At 32.5% G+C, this 25,519-nt stretch overlaps 7 protein-coding genes and 2 long non-coding RNA genes across 13 annotated transcripts; 4 read left to right on the top strand and 5 right to left on the bottom strand.

Moving 5' to 3' along the window:
- Positions 1 to 262: 262 nt before the first annotated feature.
- LOC117230742 lies at positions 263 to 3,608 on the top strand. The gene is given in 6 exon segments (XM_033488471.1): positions 263 to 557; positions 646 to 2,633; positions 2,721 to 2,834; positions 2,914 to 3,064; positions 3,153 to 3,286; positions 3,288 to 3,608. Coding segments are annotated over 5 exon segments (2,412 nt in total). The 5' UTR covers positions 263 to 557; positions 646 to 671; the 3' UTR covers positions 3,339 to 3,608.
- Positions 3,609 to 3,699: 91 nt separating this feature from the next.
- On the bottom strand, positions 3,700 to 4,983 carry LOC117230747 (60S ribosomal protein L26). The gene is made up of 4 exons (XM_033488488.1): positions 4,876 to 4,983; positions 4,423 to 4,603; positions 4,149 to 4,289; positions 3,700 to 3,887 (listed from the first exon to the last, which is right to left on the bottom strand). Exons 2-4 carry the CDS (start codon positions 4,588 to 4,590, stop codon positions 3,750 to 3,752), a joined length of 447 nt encoding a protein of 148 aa, XP_033344379.1. The 5' UTR covers positions 4,591 to 4,603; positions 4,876 to 4,983; the 3' UTR covers positions 3,700 to 3,749.
- Positions 4,984 to 5,879: 896 nt separating this feature from the next.
- LOC117230568 lies at positions 5,880 to 10,983 on the top strand. 3 transcript variants are annotated; one of them, XM_033488154.1, is made up of 4 exons: positions 5,880 to 6,004; positions 6,970 to 7,285; positions 8,715 to 9,001; positions 9,147 to 10,983. In XM_033488154.1, exons 2-4 carry the CDS (start codon positions 7,203 to 7,205, stop codon positions 9,737 to 9,739), a joined length of 963 nt encoding a protein of 320 aa, XP_033344045.1. In that variant the 5' UTR covers positions 5,880 to 6,004; positions 6,970 to 7,202; the 3' UTR covers positions 9,740 to 10,983. The 3 variants fall into 3 exon arrangements, with proteins under 3 accessions (XP_033344045.1, XP_033344046.1, XP_033344047.1); XM_033488155.1 differs by lacking the exon at positions 5,880 to 6,004 and adding an exon at positions 6,437 to 6,451; XM_033488156.1 differs by lacking the exons at positions 5,880 to 6,004; positions 6,970 to 7,285 and adding an exon at positions 8,514 to 8,626.
- On the bottom strand, positions 7,029 to 8,581 carry LOC117230573. Its single transcript, XR_004492803.1, has 2 exons — positions 7,906 to 8,581; positions 7,029 to 7,473 (listed from the first exon to the last, which is right to left on the bottom strand). It is a non-coding gene; the product is annotated as an uncharacterized LOC117230573 (long non-coding RNA).
- Positions 10,984 to 12,786: 1,803 nt separating the features above from the next.
- On the bottom strand, positions 12,787 to 13,655 carry LOC117230572. The gene is made up of 3 exons (XR_004492802.1): positions 13,537 to 13,655; positions 13,217 to 13,339; positions 12,787 to 12,926 (listed from the first exon to the last, which is right to left on the bottom strand). It is a non-coding gene; the product is annotated as an uncharacterized LOC117230572 (long non-coding RNA).
- On the top strand, positions 12,816 to 15,555 carry LOC117230570 (pupal cuticle protein C1B-like). 2 transcript variants are annotated; one of them, XR_004492801.1, is made up of 4 exons: positions 12,816 to 12,946; positions 13,550 to 13,913; positions 14,835 to 15,126; positions 15,462 to 15,555. XR_004492801.1 is itself a non-coding variant. In XM_033488157.1 (3 exons), exons 1-3 carry the CDS (start codon positions 12,938 to 12,940, stop codon positions 14,990 to 14,992), a joined length of 531 nt encoding a protein of 176 aa, XP_033344048.1. In that variant the 5' UTR covers positions 12,816 to 12,937; the 3' UTR covers positions 14,993 to 15,170. The 2 variants fall into 2 exon arrangements, 1 of the variants encoding a protein (XP_033344048.1); XM_033488157.1 differs by lacking the exon at positions 15,462 to 15,555 and having other exon boundaries at positions 14,835 to 15,170.
- Positions 15,556 to 15,711: 156 nt separating this feature from the next.
- LOC117230571 (pupal cuticle protein C1B-like) lies at positions 15,712 to 16,900 on the bottom strand. Its single transcript, XM_033488158.1, has 2 exons — positions 16,595 to 16,900; positions 15,712 to 16,224 (listed from the first exon to the last, which is right to left on the bottom strand). Exons 1-2 carry the CDS (start codon positions 16,604 to 16,606, stop codon positions 15,847 to 15,849), a joined length of 390 nt encoding a protein of 129 aa, XP_033344049.1. The 5' UTR covers positions 16,607 to 16,900; the 3' UTR covers positions 15,712 to 15,846.
- Positions 16,901 to 17,796: 896 nt separating this feature from the next.
- LOC117230752 (Fanconi anemia group I protein) lies at positions 17,797 to 24,098 on the top strand. 2 transcript variants are annotated; one of them, XM_033488495.1, is made up of 22 exons: positions 17,797 to 18,056; positions 18,150 to 18,433; positions 18,521 to 18,688; positions 18,777 to 19,000; positions 19,087 to 19,283; positions 19,360 to 19,496; positions 19,565 to 19,785; positions 19,868 to 20,208; positions 20,300 to 20,432; positions 20,510 to 20,817; positions 20,888 to 21,085; positions 21,516 to 21,673; positions 21,790 to 21,951; positions 22,017 to 22,168; positions 22,242 to 22,447; positions 22,513 to 22,680; positions 22,757 to 22,937; positions 23,007 to 23,223; positions 23,305 to 23,377; positions 23,476 to 23,619; positions 23,700 to 23,798; positions 23,889 to 24,098. In XM_033488495.1, exons 1-22 carry the CDS (start codon positions 17,973 to 17,975, stop codon positions 24,000 to 24,002), a joined length of 3,969 nt encoding a protein of 1,322 aa, XP_033344386.1. In that variant the 5' UTR covers positions 17,797 to 17,972; the 3' UTR covers positions 24,003 to 24,098. The 2 variants fall into 2 exon arrangements, with proteins under 2 accessions (XP_033344386.1, XP_033344385.1); XM_033488494.1 differs by having other exon boundaries at positions 21,787 to 21,951; positions 23,889 to 24,097.
- An 87-nt stretch (positions 24,099 to 24,185) lies between these two features.
- LOC117230756 (U4/U6.U5 small nuclear ribonucleoprotein 27 kDa protein) lies at positions 24,186 to 25,268 on the bottom strand. Its single transcript, XM_033488502.1, has 3 exons — positions 24,789 to 25,268; positions 24,563 to 24,720; positions 24,186 to 24,487 (listed from the first exon to the last, which is right to left on the bottom strand). The coding sequence occupies exons 1-3, from the start codon at positions 24,905 to 24,907 to the stop codon at positions 24,291 to 24,293; spliced, it is 474 nt and encodes a 157-aa protein (XP_033344393.1). The 5' UTR covers positions 24,908 to 25,268; the 3' UTR covers positions 24,186 to 24,290.
- Positions 25,269 to 25,519: the final 251 nt, after the last annotated feature.

The raw sequence follows: 25,519 nt of genomic DNA, 5'->3' as shown, positions 1-25,519 counted from the left end.
TCTAACGCAATTTTACTTTTTATATTCGTTTTATTTTGAGCCATAGAATCTCCCTGGCCCCATTTGCACCATAAATTACGGAGTCACCTTGTATTTTTGAAAAACGTATATAAAATAAATTGTGATTGATGTCAGTTAAAAAATTTATTTCGCTAAATTTTAAATGTTTTATGAAAGCTCATATTAATTTTAATAATTATATTCTAAATTTGTCTACCTTTTTATTTAATTTTACGTTTGACTGGTGTGTAAATATATTTTTGATCACTTTTATTGCAACGATTGAAAATGTATTTTACGTATAGTTTTTGGAAGGCTAGAAAAGTGTTTTTAATCAAATATTATATGTAAAGGAATTGTATGAATTCATTTTAAAAAATGTTAAAAACGTAATATGAAGTTTTAAATTGTATGCATACATATGTATGTATGTTACATGTGTATAAAGTTTCCTAACCACTAAATTCTAATTCATTTCAATGGGTTGTACTTGCGTGCCAGCTTTATTTGTGAAGTGATACATTTTTTAGGCTACATTATTATAAAGTGTAATTCAAGTAATCATTTTTCTATACCTATTAATTTGAGATATCGATTATTTTTAAATGTAATTAATATTCTATAAAAAATATTCTAATGTTACAGATATTAGGTTAGTGAAAAGCTACACTATGGAATCTGATGAAATTACATGGAATATAGTACCAAATACAGTCGCAAACAGAATGATAGATTTCTCTTTGTTACATAAACTGGTACCATGTAGAAGATTACGTCGCAGAAATAAAGCTATGAATGCTGCAATTAAACAGTATCAAAGCATAAAGACATATAGCCAATATATTAAAATGAAGACTTCAATTCTTCGAAATGTGACAGATGACAGTGAAACAGATTGCAATGACACTTTCACTGAGGATGATTATAGTATTTTATACAAATCTAATGTATCATTATCAAATTATATAAAAGAGACGTTAGAAAAGAATAGAAGATATTCTTGTGAAATAGAATCTGTGACTAATGAAGATGATTTTATATCTAATGTAAAACCTAAAAAAACAGTCATAAAAAGACCTAAAAGTACATCACCTATAAATTTAGGATGGCGAAATGTTGTTAAGAGAAAATCTCAAAAAGCTCTTTCTTTGAAAAAAAGGATAGATGCAAATAAATTTACATGTGATAATGATGATACTAAAGAAACTTTTTCTGTAATGACTGATAATGTTCAAAGTAATATACAAAGTAAGACAAACACACCTCATAAATATTTTATAGATTGTATTAAAGAGAATGTTTTAAATTTAGAAGATCAAGTGTCAGTGAAAGATGAAATAAATACTGCTACTGTTGAAGATGTATGTGACACAACTTCAGATTCAACTGAAATAACATGCAATGCAACTACAGTACAAAAAGTAACAAATAATAGTGATAAATTAGAACAATCAGATCCTACAGTGAATAATATCAGTAAAGAATTCCAATCAGATAAAAGTTATTGCTATAAAATGCTTGGAAGTCCTAACACAAAAACACAGAAAAGGTTGTCATTTTCATTATATAATGTTAATGAAATTCGGGATACTAATTGTAAAAATATGTCTGTGGATCGAAATTGTCCTAATCAGGCAGAAAAAGACCTAAATATTACAGAAACATTTATGAACATGCCCTCGGTTATTAGTAACACACACCAACTAAAAGACTCGGGTATCGATGAAGATACAGAGGAAGAAAATTTAGAACATGGAGAAGAGCATTATAAGAAATTTAAAAATAGGACTCAAAAAAAAGGAAAAGAAGATACATTAAATACTTCTTCCATAGTAAACTCTTCTAAAAATAATTTAATAGACGATGATGATATCTTGAAATCTAATACTTCTAAAGATACAATATTACTTGCAAATGAAAATATAGATACAAATCAGGTAAAATGCAAACAAAAGATACAAACAGATAAACTGCAACCCAAAGTTACTCATACAGAAATTGTTAATAGAAGGTATAAAATAATGTGCGATATATCTGTGCTTAATGAAAATATTGAATCAGAAGAATTAAGCGTAAATGATTTTTGTGATGAAAAATCTGAGGTAAAGGAAATGAAGTTGATGATGAAAGACAGTACTTCTCCAATAACTGAAAAACGATATCAACAATTAAGGAGATTAAATTTAGTAGACAGTGACTCTAGTACCAGTGAGAATGATGATAGAAATTACAATGTTGAAAATATGAGAGACAAGCTATTCAAACGTTCCTCAGAATTTTCTGATGTATTAGGTAATGAAAATGATAACGTACATCCTAACCATGAAAATTCAATCCAACTTTATACAAAATTACAAAAAAATGAAGACTTTTCAGAACAGACTATCTATTGCTTGGATGATGAAGATAATATTTTGAAACAATGTTCAAACACCAATGAAGATTCATCTCTAGATACTAAACAACTATCATTTGCTGGTAATAAATCTGTTCAACATAAATCAGATTTAAGCTATGCAATAAGTCGTAATTTTGACAAAGAAAAGCATACGAAAGCATCAAGTGAAAAGGACTTAAAAATTGAAGATATGATGCAGTGTGGGAAAAAGGAATCAATATGTAGACCATACAATGTATAAATAAGAATTTTGTTTTTTCTATTTTCTCTTATATTACCTTTATATTTTGTTAATCTTTTCTTATCCTTCGCCCTCTTAAAGTTACAGGAATTTATAGAGAAGGAAAATTTATTGGTTGAAACAACAAAGCCTTCCTTTACACTCAAAGATGTAGAAGTAGATGATGAAGTCTTTATTATAGACATTCCATCTAAGGTATGATATATGTCATGATATAATTGCTCAATCCAATATGTAGTATATTATTGAAAAAATTATATTTTGTTGTATCTAGCTACTTGAAAATCAGTTACTGCAAAGTAAAATAGCTTTCACAGAAAAAACATTGAAACTTGGAAAACAAAAGTACAGAGTTGAATATAAAAATATAGATAATGTATCTTGCTTTCTTGGTACTAGAAAAAGAAAGAAACCTTACAAAATAGGTATGTAATGAGTAAATTGATAAATACTTAAATTAATGTTATTAAAAAAATATGATTCTTTTATTAATTGGTTCTCTTCTCTTTTCAGTAAACATTAAACCAATAGCAAGAATCGTAGTACGAGAAAAAGTTACAAAAGACTCTCATGTAGAATTCTCAGATCAGTGTTCTAATCACAATATTGATTCTTCTGATGAAATCAAAGATAAGATAATCTCAAAAAAGAGACACTCCCAAACAGAGCAAGATCTATCACTCAAAAAAAGGTGTTTAAATATTGATGAATAAAATATTTTATATAAATAATGTACGTGTAGAAAATTACGAGTTTCTGTAATTTTTAGATAAATTAAACAATTTATATGTTGAAGTAATATTTTAGAAAGGACAGAATTTATATTGCGATATGCAGTTCATAGAATGTATAAATATCGGACAATAGCAATACATGATTGTCTTTGTACGTATAAATGTAACAAGAATTTTATAAATATGTGCACTTTTATTTTTTTCCAAGCATTTACTTTTATACTTGTATTTTATGCTATAAATATAAATATGGTATTTAAATTCCAAAACACCTTTTAGTGTATGACTAAGAGCATTAAATGAATAAAAGGAGTATTACACACAGATTCTAATATTAATGTTTTTATTTAACTTTATAAATGAAACTGACTTAAATTTATGAAGTTTCCATGGCTGCAGTTGAGTCTTCGGTATATTTTCCTTTGTCCTTGCCTAATGCTGCAAGCCTACCTTTACTCCTCCTGTCAATAATCTTCTTACGATCCTTGTCCATCTTTAATTTTACAATCACTGTCTGTAAATCACAAAAGATATAAATTAGAAAACAGTAAATATTTTTTAACCAGAAAAAAAAGGTGAAGTTTTATAATATCAGTGCCAACTTTTCTGCAGTAAAAAAGCTAAACAAGTCAAATTCATAGACATAAAGGAGAACCCTTGTATATCAACGAAACCAACAAGCTTTGTGCTTTAATCTACGTGAATGGTTTAGTTCATCATTTATCAAAATTTAATAATACATATATACCAAAACACAATACAAAAAATAGCTTACCTTGGATGGGTCGATACCAACATATACATTAGCAGTGTTAGCTTTTTCACGTTGAATTCTTTCTATGTATATAACAAACTTTTTCCTGTACACTTGAACAACTTTTCCAACTTGTTGGCCTTTATAATGCCCACGAACAACCTTTAGGCAATAAATAAACAAAAATGTTTAATGAATGAGGTTTTATAAAATAATTACTTATTTTTAATATGTTTTATCACATTTAATATAAACACTTTTCAATCTTCAAACGATTTATAAAATATTACCCTACCTGAACTTCATCGTCTTTACGAATTGGCATAGAACGAACGTTATATTTTTGCCGAAGTTCTTTGGAAAGAGGAGCTGACATAAGTCTCCTCCGAACGTGAGAAGGTGCCGTGAAATGCCTCTTTCGGTTTTTTCGGCGCGAAGAAGAAACAAGTTTATTGAATTTCATTGTTGTTGGTTACCTGTGCATGCAAAATATAACTCTGTATTAATTATAATAAAGTACAATTATGATAGCTCGTAGTAAAATAATGTGGTATGTTGAATGTAAATAACAAACAGTTATAGGTTAGTTACTGTCACTATTTCAACTACAATTATTATTCGTTTTCAAAACCTAAAGATATTCATATTTATATATTAGAGAAAGAGTAACGTGATTTTAATCTAAAATTTCTGTCGAGATTATTTTTTTAAGTACGATTGAAATCGATTTTGATTTCAATGAACTTACCGACAACAGCCCAACTCAGTAGCCCCAACCGGAAGAACGCTTGCTCGGCACGAAAGAAATACAAATTTATCTATATGATCTAGTGAAAATCTATCTCACTCCCAGTTCACACATAGTAACATTGTTGTAAATTCGTCTTAAAGTTTTAACATATTTATGGTTCTATAAGATACCAAATATTGTTGTGAACTGGTGTAGGCCTGTGGCTCCCTTTAGCGTGAATATCTTGTATGACAATAAGGTAAATTCTAGCACCGCGAATTTAACTGTACAGCAGCGTAGCTGAGGTAACGAACAAAAGTTATTTAATAAATTAATCAATTTGATCTATCAATAGACTAAATGTCAAAATTATTTATCAGTAACAACTATAATCACTTTCAAATTTCGTATCTATCTTTCATAGATATCTTTCGTTACCATGGAAAAGAATATTGCCAAGGCATAAATCACTCGCCCTCTGATATTGTAAACTCCAATCAAAATAATGTTTATTAGCGTTAGTTAATGAAAATTTGTCTTATTGGATAACAAATTAATCGTAGAATCGTTGAATCGTTAGGACTGTTATGTTGAGCTTAGCATCTAAGTAAATTTCATTAAAAATCAAATCCTGTTATAGCAGTCAATCTTTTAGAAATACTCAGTTTTAAATATAATTAGTTTTAAACATAAAATATGCAAGTTAATCTTTGTTGTTATGTATTTCTTCATTTAAACATCAAATTAGTTTTGGAATTGTTTGAAGTTGTAACGCGAGCAGAGTGCTTCAGCACTCCACGGGCTTCGATCATATATATGCAATAAATTAAATTTGAATATGTAATAAAAAGAATCAATACGATTTTCCGTTAGTGTTTTCAATAACAACGTCAACGTTGTTTCTCTTCATTTTCCTTAGCTCCTTTTGTTAGTCTAGTTATTTTCCATTTGTCCAGGAATGGGAATTTTCCATTAGATAAAGTAGTTGGTACTTCGACACAACAGAGCTTAATATATTATATGATTTTCGGTCATAGCAAATGGTGATTAGCTGTTCGTCGGTCACGATATTCCGAAGCTCTGTAAAAATATTGCCGTTATGGGGTTATTAAATGTGCAAAAACATCTAGAATATCATAAAAATCGAGTAAGTAATCGATCAATATACATATTGCTATTTTGTTGAATGAAGCGTGTCCGTTTATACTCGTACTTCAATTTTGTGAATGATATACTCCAATGAATAAGTATGAGAAACGTAATATAGTAGAGACTATAAAAATAATTATCTTTTTCATATTTATCAAATTATGTAAATTTTTGTCGTTATAAATTTTATTCTTTCTCTTTTTTTATTTCTTGGTATTATTTTGATTACTTTTTTGTGTTTACATTTTTTGCCATTGCTTTCGAAATACCCTGGTTATCTGTCTTAGCAGATAATACAAAACAAAATGATTTGCCTTTTATAAAGAAATACTTTAATGTCGATGTCATTATAGACGTTGTAATTTATAACAAAAATATACTCTTGAGGGGAACGGGGGAGGAAGAAAGAAAGAAAGAGACAGAGACAGAGAAAGAATACAAAAACGTATGTATGTAGAATATACTACTAGTTAATTGCAAAAATAAATACAAGTCCAACAAAAACAAAGATAAAAGAGTATATAAATAGGAAACCATTAGTGAACTGATATTTTTACAAACATACCTTTGGAATAATCAAAGTTATGTTTAGAGGGATCGAATATTATAAATAATGAGTCATTTTATCTCCCTTCTGATTTCTAAAGAATCTGAAAGTATAAAATTGCGTAAAATGCACATACATAAGATAAAGAAATATGTAAAATATACAAAGTATATATAGTGCTTTTTATAATATTTGATACATAAAACAATTTTTTACTAAGATGCTATTGTTTGAATCATGTTCTTAAAAATATGAATTTGCAACAAAATGAGCGGTATAATCATGAAATATAATGTGTTTTTTCTTCTTTCAATGCATTTAAGTAGCATATATCTAGAATGGAAAAATGTTTAATAAAATCAAATTTAATCATGCATAATCAAACGCGCCCATCCATCATTTTATTCATTTTCTAGGTCAGTAAAACAACGTGCAGATCAATCCTTTAGGAGAAGTTGTTTTTTACTTAAAATTGTTAAAAGATTACAACTTTGAACTGTCGGATATCTTTTGAATCCAATGTTTCAAGGTGTGATCTATTAAAAGAAAAAAAGAAAAAAGAAAGATATAGGCAAACTTAAACGGAACCAAATCTTATTTTTTATTGGATTCAATTCGAAAGAAAGGGAAAGTTTGGCAAATTATAAAAATGGGCTCCACGAGACAAGAAGATAGATTACTCGGCGTTGGAATATCTTTGCCACAGTGGATCAAAGGCCGAACTGACAATAGGTTCGTTTCTTTTCGAATCCTTTGTAGAATTGAAGTGTTGTAAGGTTGTTAAACTTCGACTTGTACTGAGTTGCAGGCTTGTGATGCCTTAACGTAGCATTGTTCTTTGCTGAATGTAGAAGAAATTTAAACCAATTGCAATGGTAAGAGGCAATTTTTTAGATTGCTGGCAGGGCATCTCTGTGAATCTGTAAATACTGAATACAAGTAGATTTAGCATTAACCCTCTTAATATGACTATCAAATATATTTGTTATGCGAAAATCGTGCTGCCAAGCCGGCGGTTGGATTTTATCTACTTTCACATAAAACTAAGTCTATGATTTATGATTATAATGGATGTGTATTTTGATGAATCTAATATTTGAAGAACAATGTAGCTATTCTTATAAGAATGCATATATATATTTGACTGTTATCATGTGTCTGTCAGAATGTTCTTTCATCAGAAAACACATGCATTATGACTATAGCCTAGTGTATAAAATAGAAAAACAATATCAATCTTGATTAAAAACAAATTTAGATCTTACAAATATGCTTAGCTCTCAAATGATGTTACAAACAAGAAATTGTTACATTGTAAAAAAATAAGTGCATGCCATAAACAAATTTTTCACTCGGAATAATTATTATTATTTTTTAATTAAAATCGCCTAAATTATTCTGTGCTGTATTTTCAAAGTTAAGTCACTTTTACTAATCGTAATTGACAGAAATGATTCGGTCAGGTGAACTGACTTTTCCTTTTACTAAGTTTTACAGAAGAGTTGATCTGAAAATTAATCACTGAATATATCATAAACATTCACATAGAACAAGAGATTTGCATTGTTTAAGTCTTGGATGTTCAATTCATACATTTAATAAACGATAAGAAATATTTATACATGAAATTTGGCTAATGCGTGATACCACACGAATAAGCAGTTAATCGCATGGGCATTGTGCCCGCTATTCTTAGACTCAAGACACTCCTCGCAATAGTGCGACCTCGTATAGCTTACTGTGTGCGGTGCATAACGTTTGTTATACTCTTTTCTTATTCTCTCTTGTAGATCTATGTCGATTTACATTAAAACATCGGATTAAATAACGATTGTTTGTTCACGCATGTTATGAATAGTATCGAATTCAACAAAATACTTATGTCAGGCATTGAATTATTCGTTGAATTAGTTGACGGGTTAGCATTCTGAGAAACGCATCGCTATAGGACTTAGAAATTTATAGACGAACTGTTGGTAGTAAAGAGAACAATATATCAATGGTAAGAAGATATCTAAAGCTGAAAGAATCTTCTAACAAAAGACCATCAGTCGAAGAGCCTTTATTTATCGAGTAGCATACCCTTGTTTGCTTCATTAACCTTACTTTCTTTCTTTGCAACGTGTAATTACCAACTTCTCGTCTTTTTTCTTTTATGCAGATGTAATTTCGATGACATTACGTTTAGTCCACCATCTCATGACGACAGCTTCTTTTACATACGATATCCGAAGACACAAAATCGATCATCGGTTTCGCAAGAATATCGGCCGATTGACGAAGTTTTTGAGGAACAAAATATTACTTCATCAACAAATAATGTGAAAGTACAGGATACGCAACAACAACAGTTTACCGAGGAGAAGAAAAAAAATCAGGAAATTGATTTCAGCAAGCATCCCTTACCTTGTCAACCGTTTATACCATCAACTTTAACAGCGAATAAAGGTAATTTACAATTGACTGTTGCATGCGTTCTTTGTGCAGTTAGTAATTACGAATTTTCTTTTAATTATTACGACTGAAACAACGAATAACAAGTAAAATTTCTTTCTTACTCTTTGTGATTCAATGTTTCTGATTTTGCTCCCAGAAAAAGGAATTAAATCAAGTCCGAAGGTATTACTGGCCGATAATACGAAGATTACAAAATCACAGGGGGTAGATGATGGATTTCACGGCAAGCCAGCACTTTGTGGAAAGTCAATTGTTCTTGTAGCTAACCAGATGATGTCTAACAAACTTCACGAGACTATTTCGGCCGAGCAGGCCGCCAGTCAACCCAGAAGAGGAAGCAAATCTTTACCAGCCACTCCAGTCGCTTCGCCATCAGGCAGTCCAAGCGGTTCGCCTAAGGCTCGTCGTCGTGTTTCTTCGAACCGATACTTTGCAGGAGCATCCCTTCATGATTGCGGGAAATATCAGGGAGGTTGGATCTTGGCAAGCATCTTCGGACAATCTAGGGAACTCGTTACTAGCAAGATCGAAGAAGAGGACGAAGCAAACATCGAAGTTGCAACTGCTCCGCTTAGATCGCTTGCTCGGAAGAAATCCATTTCGTCGCAAAATCTTACATATGTAGGAAGCGATGAGAAATCAGAAAAATCAGCTGCTTACCCAAATGCATTTCGAGCAAAACCATCGCAATTAAGAGAAATGAATTTCTGGTCCCCAACATCGATGTAAACCAATGTAGTAAATTGTTATTCGTTTACATCTTAAGCTTAGTTAATTAATAGCAATTAATTCGGAAAGAAGGATTTTTTTTAGAAGGAAAGCACGATAGAAATATATACATATTATTGTCACTTTCTGAGTTTCTTAAAATCAACGAATGAACGCATTGATAAAACGAAAAATGAACAAAGGAGAGCAGCTTTTTGCTCGTTATTTTTCGTGTATTCTTAACAATGTGCTTATTATAGTTAGTACAATTATTTAATAACGTATTTGTGCTTATTCTTTCTTTTTTCTATTTTTTCGGCTTTTAATTAATGCTGTTAAACAAAGATGTTCTTTCCTTAATAGTCTTTCTTTAATAGTGGAACCCTATCATAATGGTGATGACATAGATCAGGAATACAAAAGGAAATACTTGTGTATCGAACACTATGATTTTCTTATAAAGCTTCAAGGAGCGGGGGGAGGTACTTATATTCCGTGAAAACGAAACAAAAATTATTTTTAGATCTATCGCTTGACAAACTTAACTAATAAACCAAGATATCCCATCTTTAATTTTTAAAGAAGAAAGAAAAGTGAAGTAGGGGAAAATGTTATGTCATATGCATACGTTTATATATTATTTTTTATATTTATAGAATGCAAGTGATCTTGGAAAAAATAAAATTACTTGAACCTTGACCATTGTTCGAAAAGCCTGTGTTAAAAAAAAATAGATAAAATGAAATATGTAAAAATATATACAAATTACAGTGCGCGAAGTCTGTGGATGTTTTGAAAATAATGATTATCGTGCAGTATCTAGTGAATAATTTATCGCTAGTAATATAATATTTTTCGATCGTGATAACATAATTGTTAAGAAACATACTGAAACACTGAAGTGGAGATACTTTTGTTACGCATTCGAGAACACAAGGTCTATTCGAATATGAAAATTATAATATCAATTAACTCGTTACGATAATGTAAAAAATGGTGGAATTATTAATTAATGATCTCGGCATATTATTCCCGACATTCCTACAGTTTGAGATGGAGAATTGTTAGGTAACTCTATCCATATGTACGATCTATGTAATCGATATGACAAATGGAGACACTATTGGTGTTAATGATATATCACGGGAATCATCTCATATGCTGTTGCAGTACAATCAGCCAACAAATTGTTAGTATGTGTTATTAACAAGAATATGTTCTACTGTATTTTACAGAGAAACATTAAATAAATAAAACCTATTGTATCGATGATGTTTTCACTTCTTCGACGCGATCGAATCTGTTAAAACCAGTATATTCAAAATACTTTCTCTAATTAAATATGCTTTTATGTAGGTATCATTATCCTTATATTTCACGGTATAAGATATAATTTATAACTATTTGTCAGAGTTACAAAACAATACAACGATTTCGTTATTCCTTTTATTAGAAATTGTGACTATCATGTTGAACGCGGGAGATACATATAAATCATTAATGGCTAAAGATTTAGATTAGAAAACGAACAAGTCATTTTGCTACGTCATCTTACCAAATTATAATACACTCCTTCGCCTCCGGCATGCTTATGAAATCTCGAAGTTCTTGGCCGTGCTTGTTCTGTTACAATTTGCCAATGTCAATTGCGTAACAACTGCAACCGGCAGTGGTCGTCTGATCGCGTTCCCTCTCACTTTGTACTTGTTTATTCATTCCGTCGCGTCGCCTTCTACCCCTTCTACTCTCCACGCCCTCGTTTCCCATTTTTGTTATTTTTGATCTTGCGAAGCTACTTACATTCACGTTTTCGCTGAATTTTTTCCAAATTACTTGGAATCAAATATGACTTTATTAACGGATTCAAGATAAGGTAATTTAATTGAAATAGACAAAATACTCACATCTTTATACATACAGCAGGGTATGTTAGAACGAAATAATTGATTCTTGAATCTCATTCATTGTAGCATCAATTCTTTCTACTATACATTGAAATGCACACAGATGTTACAAAAAGTATTGACACATTATTTCCCAATAAAGTGCCTTTGACCGGGTTCTTCGTTTCATTTTCATAGTATAAAATTTTTGTAATCATACAAAAGTGCATATGTACTACTAAATAATACGAAATTAAAATTTGAAAAGGGAAACAAATAACTAATTTCCTACTCTATTTCGCAACAAAAAAGAATCTTCGACAAAATTAACGTTTAAGGGCGTGAAAGTAGACGATTCGTCCTTTGAAACGAGCCCAAGTAGAGTATTATACGATTCTTATTGACAAAGTTACAGTGGTTCGAATATCGACAAGTTTTCGATCAAAATTTAAAGATCTTTCAATTTCTTGGCGTAGTGTATACGTATATATTCGAGGATCGTAGCAGGGTTGACTTGGACGTCTTTGAAATTTGGAAAGAACGACGAATGAATAGCATTAAAGTCAGTTTGAATTTTCTAACAGTGATATTGTATATACGATCCTGAATGTAACCTAACCCCAATCAATAGATTGAGACACGAACCGCTAATCATCAACCATAAAGATTACAACAATCTTTTCAATAGTTCGCTATTATCCATGTATATCCTGCGCGATATTTGTCAAACGTACGATTCTTTATACAATGGATAAGCTTGTAATTCTATAATATACCTGGATACCAAGACATATCGGTTGCAATTTGAGATAGACTCACATTGAGTAATTGCGCAGGGTATCTGTTTGTTTTTTACTTTTCAATCGGTGTATACTTACATATCGGTGTTTTGTTATAACACACATTTAACGACACACGCTAACGAAATTATGCGCATTCTCTAACGCGTTTAATTAGTATTTTTCATTCCACCTTCCCCATTTCTTTGTCTCACTGGTAGTTTGGTTATCGATTTCGTTTCGTGCTAGTCGAATAGCAAAAATCTTCTTTAGAAAGATCACAGTGCAATCTGCTACTTGAGTTTTACGATATCAAATTTTCTCTAGCCATATGTATGTGTTGCAATGCCGGTTCGTTGCAAACCTTCTATGCAATACGCTGGTCTTTGGTCGACGGACACTTGATACCAAGTTTTTGGTGAAAAAATATTTCAAGTTAACTATCTGGACAGGATTACAAGAGGTTACGTATAAATAGGCTGACAAATCCACTAGATGCATTCAATTCGTTTGTCGTTTCCAGTCGGTGAAGAAAGCAGCTCCTACCTATCATCATCATGTTTAGAGTAAGTAAAAGACTCATATACGCCGACATACGCGATGGTCCACGAATTAATTGCCACAATTTTCGATCTGGTTCTGATAATTTAGCAAAAAATTTGTCTGACAGAATTTACTGATACAATAAACTTTTCGCAAAAGTGCGCTTCAGAAATTCGCTTAAAAAAAATTTAAGTAATATCATATATTTTTTAATCTTAAACTACAAGAAGTTTTCTTTGTAAGAGACGGAACTGTCGAGACAAACGATATCTGGATATCTTTCAATCTCTTACCATAACAAGCAACGTTTCTAACGTTACGAAGAGTCTGAAAAAGCCCGCCGTTTAACTACGAAACCGAATAAAGAAACGATGTTGGCATGACGGTGCACTGAAACGATTCATCGTCTTTTTACCCTGTATAAGATACTTAACTTCATCGCGCCATTTCGATTCTGGAATCTTCTTACATCTAAACAAAATTTTAAGTAAAGCGACAAATCGCAGAACAAAGTCGTCGAGCAAGAAGGAAAAGCGCAATGAAAATGAAACAGAAAGTGACGCATTGTTAGCTGTAGCGAGAAAGAAGGGAAAAAGAGAAAGGGAAAATTAACCTTTGTTTTTCAGTTCTTGGTGATTTGTGGTTGCTTGCTGGCGGTTGGACAAGCTGGCGTGATCGGCGGTGGTTTGCTCGCAACCGCGCCCGCAGCGGTCGCGGTGCAGCCAGCGGCAGCAGCGGCTCTTCCTCTGTCCACTGCAGCAGCCCTTCCCCTGCCCACAGCCGCCCTCGCTGTACCAACTATCGCAACATCGACCTCTAACGTGATACGGGGTATCGGTAACTTAGGTGCCATATCGGCCTACGCGAAGAGCGTAGATACGCCGTTCAGTAGCGTCAGGAAAGCGGACGTGCGCGTTAACAATCCTGGAATCGTGACGGCGACCGCTGTGCCCGCCCCGGTAGTTGCGGTCGCAAATACCGCTCTTGCAGGTACCTGATTAATGGGTGCCAATTTACAATTAAATTGTAACTCTCTAACATCCACAACTTAGTTGAACTTAACCTATACGTTAGATCGCTACATATATTACATACATCGATGGCGCGTCACTGTACAGCGACGCTACCTTATACGTATCACACACGCGCACCTTTACACGATCTTTTCTAACCGCAATGTACTTAACGATTAGAATATAGTGGAATATCAGACGGCGGTCGACTCGACGATGTCGCGAGGAAATCGGGCGCTTGGCATTCGCTTGCCGGCACGCTTCCTTTATGCCTTAGAATCGATATTTTATTAGTCCGCTTTTCTCGTGTTCATTTTCCTTTTTATCGTTTCAGTTGTTGCCATAATTCCTTTCACATCTTCTTTTTACTGTTTTCTTTTTTTTTCCCCCCAGTTTCCACTTCCTTTTTTATCTTTCGTTTTCTCTTATTATACATATATCGACTTGAGTAACGAGTTCATTTGTCTCTTACGAAGAACATAGAAGTACGTGCACCTGAATTTTTTACGAAAGATAGTATATTTACGGAGAAATGGGACGAACAAATGATTGCTTGATCGGATACGTAGATTATATAGGAATATAGCAACGTGTCTATGCACTCTTGTAAGAAACAAACGATTGAACTTTATTTTATTACTCAAGCTGATACGTACTATTAATATACTAAGCATACCACGCTTCGTCGTACGATACAGTGAAGTAATATCGTTCCGCGTGTATTTCGTGCGGTCAATTATTTAACGAATAGGCGTATAAGTAAAAGCTCAAGTTGAAAACGAACAGTGGCATACCATTGTTCGCTAACGAGGCGAACGCTAGTATGCCGATCGCTTGAACGATTCTTTCACTTTTGATTCGATTGTAAAATTACGATTGTTTCGTGCGATGATTTCAGCTCCAGTGGCCACAGCAGCTGTCGCCGCTCCTGCGCTTCTCGCACCTGGACTGACCACCGCAATCGGAGCTGCACCCGCTCTCACCGCTGGTTTAACTCCTCTGGGGCTTAACGGGCTTGGAGCTTTGCAGGGATTAGGAGCCGTCAAGGTTCTTTAAGGTCCACGCGCTCGAACCACTACGAAGCGGCGGAGGACTCGACTAAAACCACGACCGATTATGAAACGCGTTCAAACATTCGTGTCGATGGCGAATCGTTTTTACTACCTAAACGATCAACTTTGTCACAGAATGTAATAATCGAATATTCAATAAATCAATCGTAACTCTATACGAAGCTCGGAGAGCAAATTCGTACTCTTGTTCGCTCGTTCTCATCGTTCCAATCGAGCGGAGAAGCTCATAACTCATAGGAACGTTTTACGTTGAATTTTATGATTTCTGAAATCGTTTTAGTCAAGACTATCGAGTATTTGACGGCCAAGATGATATCAAAATGATACGATTATATTTAAATTAACTTCTATTCCCTAGAAATACATAGTGCGTTCATACGTATACATATTGTATGAATTCTGAGATGTACCTCTCTCTGTCTCACTCGTTCTTTTTCAATATTCATTTTCAGGCCTAACGTATTCGCGAATCCAAGTCAGATAATAGCGATTACTTCGTGATAGACCTGTGCCAAGTGGTAATCATCTATCTGAACATTGTTGTGTGATTGCGATAGATTCTTCGATTTACGTACTATGAGTATTCTCGTTCAATAGAAGATACAGCGAACATCTGGCAAGATATAACAGAATCAACGCTGGCCGAGAATACCTAACAAACATGAAATTAACGGCAAAGGGGGAAGGAAAATATAAGGCGCAATTTGTTACGTTTCAATACATATCGTATTTAATAAATAGAAAGTAAAAGACATTTTTAGTACAAACATAGTGCGATGAAAGTTATTCCAAATGATTGTCAGAGCAACGGTCCAAGAAACTCAGAAGGAGACACGATTACCAAGAGTAAGAGACACCGATGGGGCTGCTGTAGGCCATGTGCGAAACAGCTACCGCTGGAGAATAAGCGACGCCAAGGAGTGGGCTCACGGGTGCTGCCAAGGGTGCTGCCAAAGGTGCGTGGGCTGCGGCGTATGCCACTGGAGCAGTGTGAGCATAGATGGCCGGGTTGGTTACGCGAATGTCGGATCTGCTAGTGCTCGAGAATGGGGTGGCAACTGTCTTCGATTGGGTCGCAATTTGTGCCAGATTTCCCGAGCTGCGAAGGATATTGTCCGATGTGGACGTTAAAGCCGCAGGGGTCAGAGTATATTGTCCAGCTGGTGCCAAGATACCGGCGTTGCTCATGGCAAGAATGCAAGCGAGTACTATGATCTGAAAAAGAAAGGAACAAAATTAGCTCAACGATGCCGTTACCGAAACAACTTCTTTCCCACAGCTATCATCTTCCTTTGTTTCAAGTATATTACACGTGTATTTCAAAAATTTCTGCGACTCCCAAAATTATTCAATCCCGTGTTAGAACAAGATCAGAACAAAGAGGCAGACGAAAGAGAACTTCAAGACCTGAGAATGCAAAATTACAAAAATAATTAATGAATAGTTTAGTTTGTAAACTTGCAAATGGTTTCCACTGGTTTGAATCGAGTCACATTTGAAATACACGTGAGATATGTTTCAAGTATAGCGCAGAGCCGTATGATACAATTTCGATGTTCGTAACAAGTTATTCTGCATCGCTTACCTTCGAGAACATTGTGAGTCTGAAAGAGAACCTTGGTCGATTCGCTAACAATGTACGAAAGCAAGTGCGTGCTGATCCTTTGGTATCCGAAATCTTATATAGTCCGGTTCGGGTAGGTGAATGAGATACGCGAAATCAGGTGGGGTACAAGGGCGTGTTTCGAACGAGCACCGAAAATGACTTTCGCCATAGGAACATGCGTAATCGTTTGTATACTTTTCTCTGCCACGCCCGAATCTCCTTTTTCTCTTTTTCACTCTTTCAATAATATATCGTTAACTTATCCCCCTCCGACCTTGGACTAAAAATCCAAAACCTTCGACTGGTTGTCGTCAGAGAAAAAAATGACCGCGATCCATTTATTCTATCATTTTATCCTCTTGCCAAACCTCTGCTTGAAATCTGAAATACCGATGTAAATGATAGCGTACCATTCGAACAGTCATTGTTCTCGCTTTCGAAAAATGTACCTATCGTTTACCTCAGAAAAAATCCTTTCTATTTTTTTACATAAAACTACATGATTACAAAATACGCCTCGTCTCTGTATGTTTCAGACAAAGTATATTTTTATAGAAGATATATTTATAGAAAATAATTTCGATGAAAATCCTGTTTATTTGATAAGGGGCAATTGTAACGCTGTTTACAAATCAAATTAAGTACTTTATACAGCTTCTACTTCCCAAATCAATTTTCAACCTGTTACATTTCATACATAAATTTCTATGAAATTGTTAAACTTCTAATGTCTATTTGGAATGTTCATAACGAAATTGGACTAGTAGTTGAGTAGTAGTTTGTGTTTTTGGCTGATAGGCTCCATATCGGGCAAGTCGCGATTTTGTATTATCGTTACTAGTGAGTAAAATTAATCTGTATTAGAGTTGCGAAACAGTCAAAATTCCACGTTTTAAGCTACAGTGGCGAATGAATGTTAATTTCACGCGTTGAATTAGAGCCGTTATAATTCCTAATACTCCTCTCTGCTAACATTAAACATGTAATCTTTTTCCATCTTAAACAAATATACAACAGCAGTTAATACTAATTGTCAGAAACGCTACGAATATTTCAAACTAACATGTACAATAGATTAATTATCGAGTGAAAGACGTTTCCCGCCTTTTTTTTCTTCAAATATCAAATATAAGATATATGCATCTCTGAAGTTACGGCCTCTATACGAAGCTTTGTCGAACTTGTGAATGATATGATACCTGCGCACATGTGTTTGTATTCTACACGATTTGAAATCTTACATTCTTGATAGATTGAAGTCAATCGGTAACGAAGAAATTGAAAATTCCGTGAATTATATTAAATTTATTCCGAATAAGAAAGGTAAAAGCAACAAATAGATCTAAAATATCGAAATATGAGTCAACGGTTTGAAAAATTGAGAGAACGTGGAAATAAATCGGAAATATGCGCATTTGTTCAAGAATCGAGCGTGGAACAGGTAATCATAAATATTCCATTTCAACCATAACTTATGACTTTATAACTGACGTATATGGTGGTAACATTTAAGATTAAAATGTAATTTCATTAGCTTACGCGATTAATACATAGCAGTATTTGTAAATCGAATGGAATAAATACATTAGATAACCTTCTGCAAGCATTTTCCAATTCTGAAGCCTGTCAAACTAAGCGACGAAAAGTGATTGAATCTACGTTAAAAAATTTGGAGGAAACTAACATATCTCTAGGGCAGGCAAATGCGATCGTTAGCCGAATAATTTCTGACTTGCCAAACTATTCAAAGCAACATCTTGTCAAACTTGTTGACTTCTGTCTTACAAATATTCGCAATAATGATAATGAGCTATGCAGGTATAGCAATTTGTTTTTGCTCCCATTTTCTTCTCTTCTTTTTCTTTCTGCATGAAAGTTTTTCAAACCATTTTCTTCCTTTTTCAGTTGGAAGGATTTATTACCTGCATTACTGGAGGCACTGGAAAATGAAAAATATATTGTTCATGCAGATGCTGAAGTTTCTGGCACTGAATATAAATCGCTAATTATTAAAGCCATATGTAATTATCATTGGAACGTCAATCTCTTACCATCTTTGGCAAAAATGTTTGGGTAACTGACTTTTTGTGTCTATATGATTGAATCTTACATATATGAAATTTTAGAGATAAAAGAGTTATTTAATTTTACCCATATAAAGGGATATGGTACTAGATAAAACAGATCGTAATGAGGTTTTGAGGACGTTATGTTCTTCTCTTCCAAATCTCCCTCTAGATCAAGTACCCTCGTTCACATATCAGACGTTAAAATTATGTCCAAATCAAGATAATAGAAAGCTTTTAAATGCCTTGTCCAAATACTTTGAGCTATGTTATTCAAAAACAAGTTTGTCTGATGACAGTAATAGTCTTGAAAATATTGGTATGTAAAATATGTAACTAACATCTGTGTATATTCATTGCATAAGTTTCTAATTGCCATTTTTGTTTTTATATGGATATTTATAGATATAATAAATTTAAAAGAGGTACAAGACATTGAGAGCACTGTTTTGTATCATGTGTACCAAGCTGCTCAGTTAAATCATGAAAACATGAAAGATTTTATCCGTTTCCTTAAACATGTGTCTCATGCCCCAGAGTACGTGCTACAACCCTTTATGCTCTCTGTACTGATGTCAGTTTCTACAATATATGAAGATCAGGTAGTAAACATTTTTAGTATGAAATCAAAAATTTGTATTTTTACTTTATTATTCTGACGTAAAATATTCTTAACAGATATTTGAGATATTAAGACTGGCTGTGGTTAATAGTAGCTTAGAAAAAGAAAAACGACAAAACAGTGCATGGATGAGACAACTTTTACCTACACCTTGTAATATAATTGGGATTATTCGACAAGTCATTGATAGCAGGTCAATTCAATTAATATTTCTTTTTTCACATATACGCTTTATTTTACTGTCTAATTTTAATTTTGCAGCAATAAAGATCGTCATTTAGTACTAAGGGGACTTACAAATTTAGCTTTTACGTTAATGAATGCTGATCAAAAATCCAAAAATAATGCAACAGCTATGTGGCGTATTGGATCCGAAATAATACGAGAAATAATTAAGAAACGTCACGAGACAGTTCCCATTGTGTTACAAGAGTTGATTAATAAAATAGTAGCAGGTGGTATGCCGACAACACACTACACAGGTAAAAGGGCAATAATATTATCAGAGAATTGCACCAAATGTGACTCTATTCTTTAATCCTACTTAAAACAAATGTTTTCTAGACTGTTTAAAGTATATGTGCCACGAATTGTCAATAATTGTTTTGGATCATCAAGTCTGGATTATAACTATCCTCGAACGATTGTTATTTTTACACCCTACAGTTGCTAATCAAGTTTTATATGCTATTTTGCCATTAGCGCGTGTTTCACCAAATATACGAGAAAACCTTTTATTGACTTTGAGAAAAGCTCTTTACAGGAAAGGTGCATTAAAACGACAAACAGCTGTGACAGGGTATCTTGAAATGTTAAAATATACAAATGTGCATTCTCAACTTAGCTTTAGACTTAGTCAATTTAATGATTCAATGAGCACTAGTTCTAGATCAACATTAACTCAGGTATACATAAAGATCATAAATAAAAATGGAAAGAAACTACTTCCACTTATCTTTATGAAAAAAATTCTACAATTTTTATCACTGAATCTAGGTAACTTTGGAGTATAATTCGCAACGAGGAAAATCGGTGACAGACTGCGATAAAACTTTATATTATGAAATATCGGATATATTAAAAAAGACCTTTACTTATGAGTATGAAACCAGATTACACCTGTACGAAGGTATGGAAGATTTGTTTGAATGACCAACAATTTGTTGTTTGATATTGCCATTTTCTTAATCTCCATTACGTTTTTAGGCCTGTATGGTACTGTGACCAAAAATCCCGAAATAACAGAAATTCTAGTAGACATGCTCCTTTCACATTTGAATCTATATCTTCATACAGATGATAGTGCCTTGCCACCTGTAAAATTGGAATTGTGTACAGATGTCCATGGAGTGGAAATAGTATTACAAGAACCTATTGCTCAATTGATATTTACATTACAAAAGACATATATTAATACAGTTGTAAAAAATTCACGTACTCTTGAAAAATTACACGATATTTTGAAATCACTGTGCAGGAAAATGGCAATTACAGAATTGGAGCATTTAAATTTGGTAATTAAAATTTAAACGCCAATATAGAAAGTTGATATGTCAATGTAAAAATAAACCTCAATAATTTTAGGAACATGGAACTGACTTACTTCATGGAGACTTTCCAAAGTCAGAGATCAAGTTAAAGAATCTTGGTATGGTCATTGGGATATATGAGGCTTTAATGGCGTTTCAAATTGGAGAATGGTCGAAGGGGAATGAGGAAAGCTCTCATGATACTAACAATTTGTTCAAAGGATATACACGTTTGATAGACTTCATTAAAAAGGTAGAATAATTTTTCTTTATATAATATAGTTTATTTTAGCTTCATGGCCATAAGAGGAAGTCAGTTTACAACAAAATTATTCTCCTTATTGTCTTGTACTCTCACTTTACACACACAACCTTATGCTACCCTTATTTTACTATCCCTTATCTACTGTCTACCATGTAACCCTTAACTATTATGTATGTCTATTATCTGTTGCATAAATCTTTACCTCCTTAGCTAGATATTCCCCTCTCTTTGCTCTTTCGTTTTTCTTGTTTTTCAATTTCCTTATCCAGTCTACACCCTTATTGTTTCCTTTCTTACTGGTTATCTCTCCTATACTAATCCCCTACTCTTTTACCGCATGCTCTTGATTTCTGTATTTGGATTTTATTTACTTAGCTATTGTATTAAAAATCATGACATTCGCTATGAATTTTTCTAGCAATCCACAAAAACGAAAAAAAGTGATGGTAATAAATCTAAAAAGGACAGAGATCCCAATAATACAACTAAAAAGTCGGCTAAATCGAATAATATCAAAATACCAAATACTATTATGGATTTGGATGTAATTCGTCAAAGTTTACCGCTCTTATTTTCGTAAGTACCATGATGATTGAAATGAGTGTTGCAATTACTAAACCATTCTGAATGTTTCCATAGTTTTAAATTGCTTATTTTTATCTTAAAAATGAATTGTAATTCATAAATAGAAGGTCTTCTACTCAAAATGATGTTGCACTTAGAAGAGACCACAGCTTTTGTTGCTATATTTTACAAACATGTGAACAACTCTTGCAACACACAAAATCATTTATACAGGATACCTCTCAATTGCAAAATCATAACTATATAAATACATATATTGATGTTGGAAGGTAAGTTCTGAAATGGGATAATAATGCCAATAAAAGCATAATAATAATAATGAAATCATTTTTAGATTGCTTTATAAATATTTTGTACAAAATCTGGATGATGCACTTATAAATGATGAACAAGTAACTATATTGGCTTTACAATGTTTCAAGGAAATTTCTTGCTGTATATGTACATTACTCTCATCTGAATTACCAAAATTTCTCAATTCAATTTGTATGTATTTATCTAACTACGTTTACTACGTTATTTCGACAATTTAGATCACAATTTTATTTATTGTTTCAAGTTGAAGTACAATCCAAGAAGGAATCAAAATCTACAAATATCAATTCTCAATTACAAGAAATTATTTTTTCATTGAAGTCGTATCTCAAGAAGTTTCTTACAGAAGAAACGCACAATGATGACAGGGAGAAAGTATCACTTCTGTTATTACAAACAATAGAACAATTTACATATAAGATTAACTTTGAAGATTACAATTCTGAAGAGGTTAGTATATCTTTCATGAAAATTATCTTCTTTGTTTATATAAATCTCTCTTTTCACTAAAAAAGATGCTCGAATGTATAAAAGAAATTATTCAAGTAGAAGATATTCGAAGCCCAATTGTTTCTACAATCATACAATTCTTCTTGAACTTGGAAGAACATAGTCAAGTATGTGGAGATACATTGAATGAAATTTGTGTGGAATTATGTGAAAAAGCTGGAAACATTGATAACGTAAGCAATAATTTTTGTTACATAATATTCAAAACTTTTATGTCTTAAATTGATTGTTATTCTTATCTAAATGTAGGTAGCAATTGAATTAGTAGCAAATGGTTCATATAAAAGTATACGTGAAGATACTATACTACAAGTTTATAATGTTTTGAGTGGTCACATTAAACAAAAATTGGATAGTGCTTCGTGGTTATTGTTGCGATTAAAGGCAGAAGACACTATAGCTAGAGCACCTGGAACAATTGATGAAACTTGTAAATATAAATTTTAAATTCCAAATCAAAATTTTATAATATTCACAAAAAATGATATTGTCTTAACAGGGAGTAACAATTTAAGAGATAAAGAACGAAATCTATGTAGACAATTATCTTATCTTGCTCAAGCACTTCAAACATTAGCTAATACATTGATCAAACCAGGTCCATCCACTGACTTTACCTTCAAAAATTTGCAATACTTGTATCATTTACTTGGTAATCTTACAAAATACTTTTATGCTAAATCGAATGATCAGAATGCAGCGTTTCAAGCAGTCAAGTATGTGCTGCATGTACATATATCACTTTGTAACTAATGATTTATACGTTTACCGAAATTGACAAATCTCACTGGTTACAGATTCATTCAGGTGGTACAAATAGCTGGAAAATCATTAAAATCTGCTTTCTATAATTTGGTAACATATGTAGAGGTATGTCGAATTCGAATTTTTCGTACATTATAAATAAAAATCAATGTCATCAGTATCATTATTCATTATTTTATTTTATTACAAAATATCTTCTGAAGGAAAATCAAAATAAATTAAAATCAAAATCCGATTCATACGCACAAAGGAATAAAATTTTAAAAGAAACCAAAGTAATACCTCGTGTAGTATATGAAATCGAGCAATTTAACAAAGAAATATTACTACTTGGCAAAAGAACGGGCGTAAGTATAAAACACGAGTATTAAATATTTTATTCTTCGTTCCTCTTTATATTCACAATTTTTAACTCGCATAAATCTAGATACCGCTAGAAAATTACTTGAAACGAAGTATAACGAGAGATTTTAGAATTAAAAATCCACAACTGATAGAGGGACTTGAGGCAATGGATGTCAGTTTAGTAAGTAAAAGAAAAGATATTGCATTATACATTATTTTTCACAAGATTGTCTGTACTGTAATAATTCTAGAATATGTCTAAACTTTATAGCTCAATACACAAGCTCCAGAAAACCCTGAGAGTGAAACATCGAATATGAATGATTGTGACAGCAATAGTGATGATGATACATCTCAAAGCAAACGACTCAGGGTGGATGATTGAAACATTATTAATATTTAATACTGTCTTATTATAAAAAAGCTTGTATTTTAAATATTTTTATATAAAAATTGTTTAATAAATTTTAAAATGAAAAATTTTACGGATCTATCTTTGTCAACTTATATCACTTGTTTTGTCTACTTATATTTTCATTTGTATAAACTATTTTTTGTACTATTTATATGTCTTATTATTCTGCTTAGATTTATGAAAACAATAGAACTTGCACAGGTTAAGGAATCTCTATCAATGGTAAAGAATTTTATGGAATCATCACATTTATAATTTTTATGCTACAAAATCCAATGGTCTATTGAATCCTCCTTTTCTGTTCATGTATTGTCTATACTTTCGTTTAAGAATAACATGTACGGCTCCTACATCATTCCCTTCAACTTTTTTGCCTTTAGTAGTGTCAAAACCACAAAAGCCCATTATTCTCATCATTTCTTGTTCCTCTGGTGTTTTTCCTTGAAGATCAGCCTCTGCAAGATATTCATTTAAAACAGTCAGTTATTTTATAATTTATATCGGGCTTTACTAATATTAGATTTACATACCTGTGATCACAGGACGTTCTGTTGTGGGTTTTAATTTGGGTTTAGGTCTGTCCCTTTCTCTTGATCTAGATCTGCTATACGAACGTCTATGTCTGTCCCGTTCACGATCACGATCTCTTTCTCTATCCCTCGACTTTACTCGATCTCGTTCAACGGACCTAGGATTATTTGAAATTCATGCAATCTTTATATCATTTAAGTCTAATAGAAAAATATAGGAAAATACCTTCTTCTTCTTTCACGAGAACGTCTTCTTCTTCGATCTCTATCTCGTTCGCGTTCTCGTTCACGATCTCGAGACCGATCTCTTCTTCTTCCTGGTGAAGGTGTACGACTACGTCCCATACTTCGTATTACTTAATTATTTATAATTAACTTAATAATAACGTGATAAAGGCTGTCGAATGGACATATTCATATATGCACGAACGTTTTTATATCGAATATATAATTGATAGAATGAAGAGGTTATGTTTACATAAATTGAATCATATTAGGTTATGTCTAACACAGTTGTAGTATTATGCTACATAACTATGTAATATCTATATTTGGTATGCTCATATCATTCACGGAATAATAGTAGATAAGATCTTCAGTTATAATATAGCAATAGTATCTTGTGGTGTAAATGATCTCTTAGTATGTACAGCAAAAAACAGTGTTATGCTTCGTGATGTACTTTATAGCTGACGACTCATCGACGTTTATTGTCACGTTTGTATTCGTACATAATATAGTTAATCCATAATATTAATATAATTTAATCATTATTGATCATGCTTAAAATACGAAAAATTAAATTATTTTCATTCTAATTGCTTATTCAGAAAATTGATTAATTAATAAAGTTCATATTATTTCATAGCGGCTTAAAGAGCTAAGAAATAATATATATTATTTGTATGTATCAGTTATTGATATTTAATCATTAATTCATTAATATGAACTTAAAAT

The sequence above is a fragment of the Bombus vosnesenskii genome, unplaced genomic scaffold (genome assembly GCF_011952255.1).
Source record: "Bombus vosnesenskii isolate JDL3184/JDL3185 unplaced genomic scaffold, Bvos_JDL3184-5_v1.1 scf7180000013267, whole genome shotgun sequence".
Taxonomy (NCBI): domain Eukaryota; kingdom Metazoa; phylum Arthropoda; class Insecta; order Hymenoptera; family Apidae; genus Bombus; species Bombus vosnesenskii.
This window is presented reverse-complemented; position numbering and strand designations above follow the sequence as displayed.

What these genes read in the sequence shown, in the direction of transcription:
- LOC117230747 (XM_033488488.1), bottom strand. Translation starts at nt 4,590, where the DNA reads ATGAAATTCAATAAACTTGTTTCTTCTTCGCGCCGAAAAAACCGAAAG. An exon ending in GTAAAGACGATGAAGTTCAG is followed by an intron (nt 4,290 to 4,422) that starts GTAGGGTAATAT and finishes TATTGCCTAAAG; the next exon opens with GTTGTTCGTGGGCATTATAA. An exon ending in TTGGTATCGACCCATCCAAG is followed by an intron (nt 3,888 to 4,148) that starts GTAAGCTATTTT and finishes TGTGATTTACAG; the next exon opens with ACAGTGATTGTAAAATTAAA.
- LOC117230568 (XM_033488154.1), top strand. Translation starts at nt 7,203, where the DNA reads ATGGGCTCCACGAGACAAGAAGATAGATTACTCGGCGTTGGAATATCT. An exon ending in AAAGGCCGAACTGACAATAG is followed by an intron (nt 7,286 to 8,714) that starts GTTCGTTTCTTT and finishes TCTTTTATGCAG; the next exon opens with ATGTAATTTCGATGACATTA. An exon ending in AACTTTAACAGCGAATAAAG is followed by an intron (nt 9,002 to 9,146) that starts GTAATTTACAAT and finishes TTTTGCTCCCAG; the next exon opens with AAAAAGGAATTAAATCAAGT.
- LOC117230570 (XM_033488157.1), top strand. An exon ending in CGCAAATACCGCTCTTGCAG is followed by an intron (nt 13,914 to 14,834) that starts GTACCTGATTAA and finishes CGATGATTTCAG; the next exon opens with CTCCAGTGGCCACAGCAGCT.
- LOC117230752 (XM_033488494.1), top strand. Translation starts at nt 17,973, where the DNA reads ATGAGTCAACGGTTTGAAAAATTGAGAGAACGTGGAAATAAATCGGAA. An exon ending in CTAGATCAACATTAACTCAG is followed by an intron (nt 20,209 to 20,299) that starts GTATACATAAAG and finishes CACTGAATCTAG; the next exon opens with GTAACTTTGGAGTATAATTC. An exon ending in TGATAGACTTCATTAAAAAG is followed by an intron (nt 21,086 to 21,515) that starts GTAGAATAATTT and finishes GAATTTTTCTAG; the next exon opens with CAATCCACAAAAACGAAAAA.
- LOC117230756 (XM_033488502.1), bottom strand. Translation starts at nt 24,907, where the DNA reads ATGGGACGTAGTCGTACACCTTCACCAGGAAGAAGAAGAGATCGGTCT. An exon ending in TCTCGTGAAAGAAGAAGAAG is followed by an intron (nt 24,721 to 24,788) that starts GTATTTTCCTAT and finishes AAATAATCCTAG; the next exon opens with GTCCGTTGAACGAGATCGAG. An exon ending in AGAACGTCCTGTGATCACAG is followed by an intron (nt 24,488 to 24,562) that starts GTATGTAAATCT and finishes AATATCTTGCAG; the next exon opens with AGGCTGATCTTCAAGGAAAA.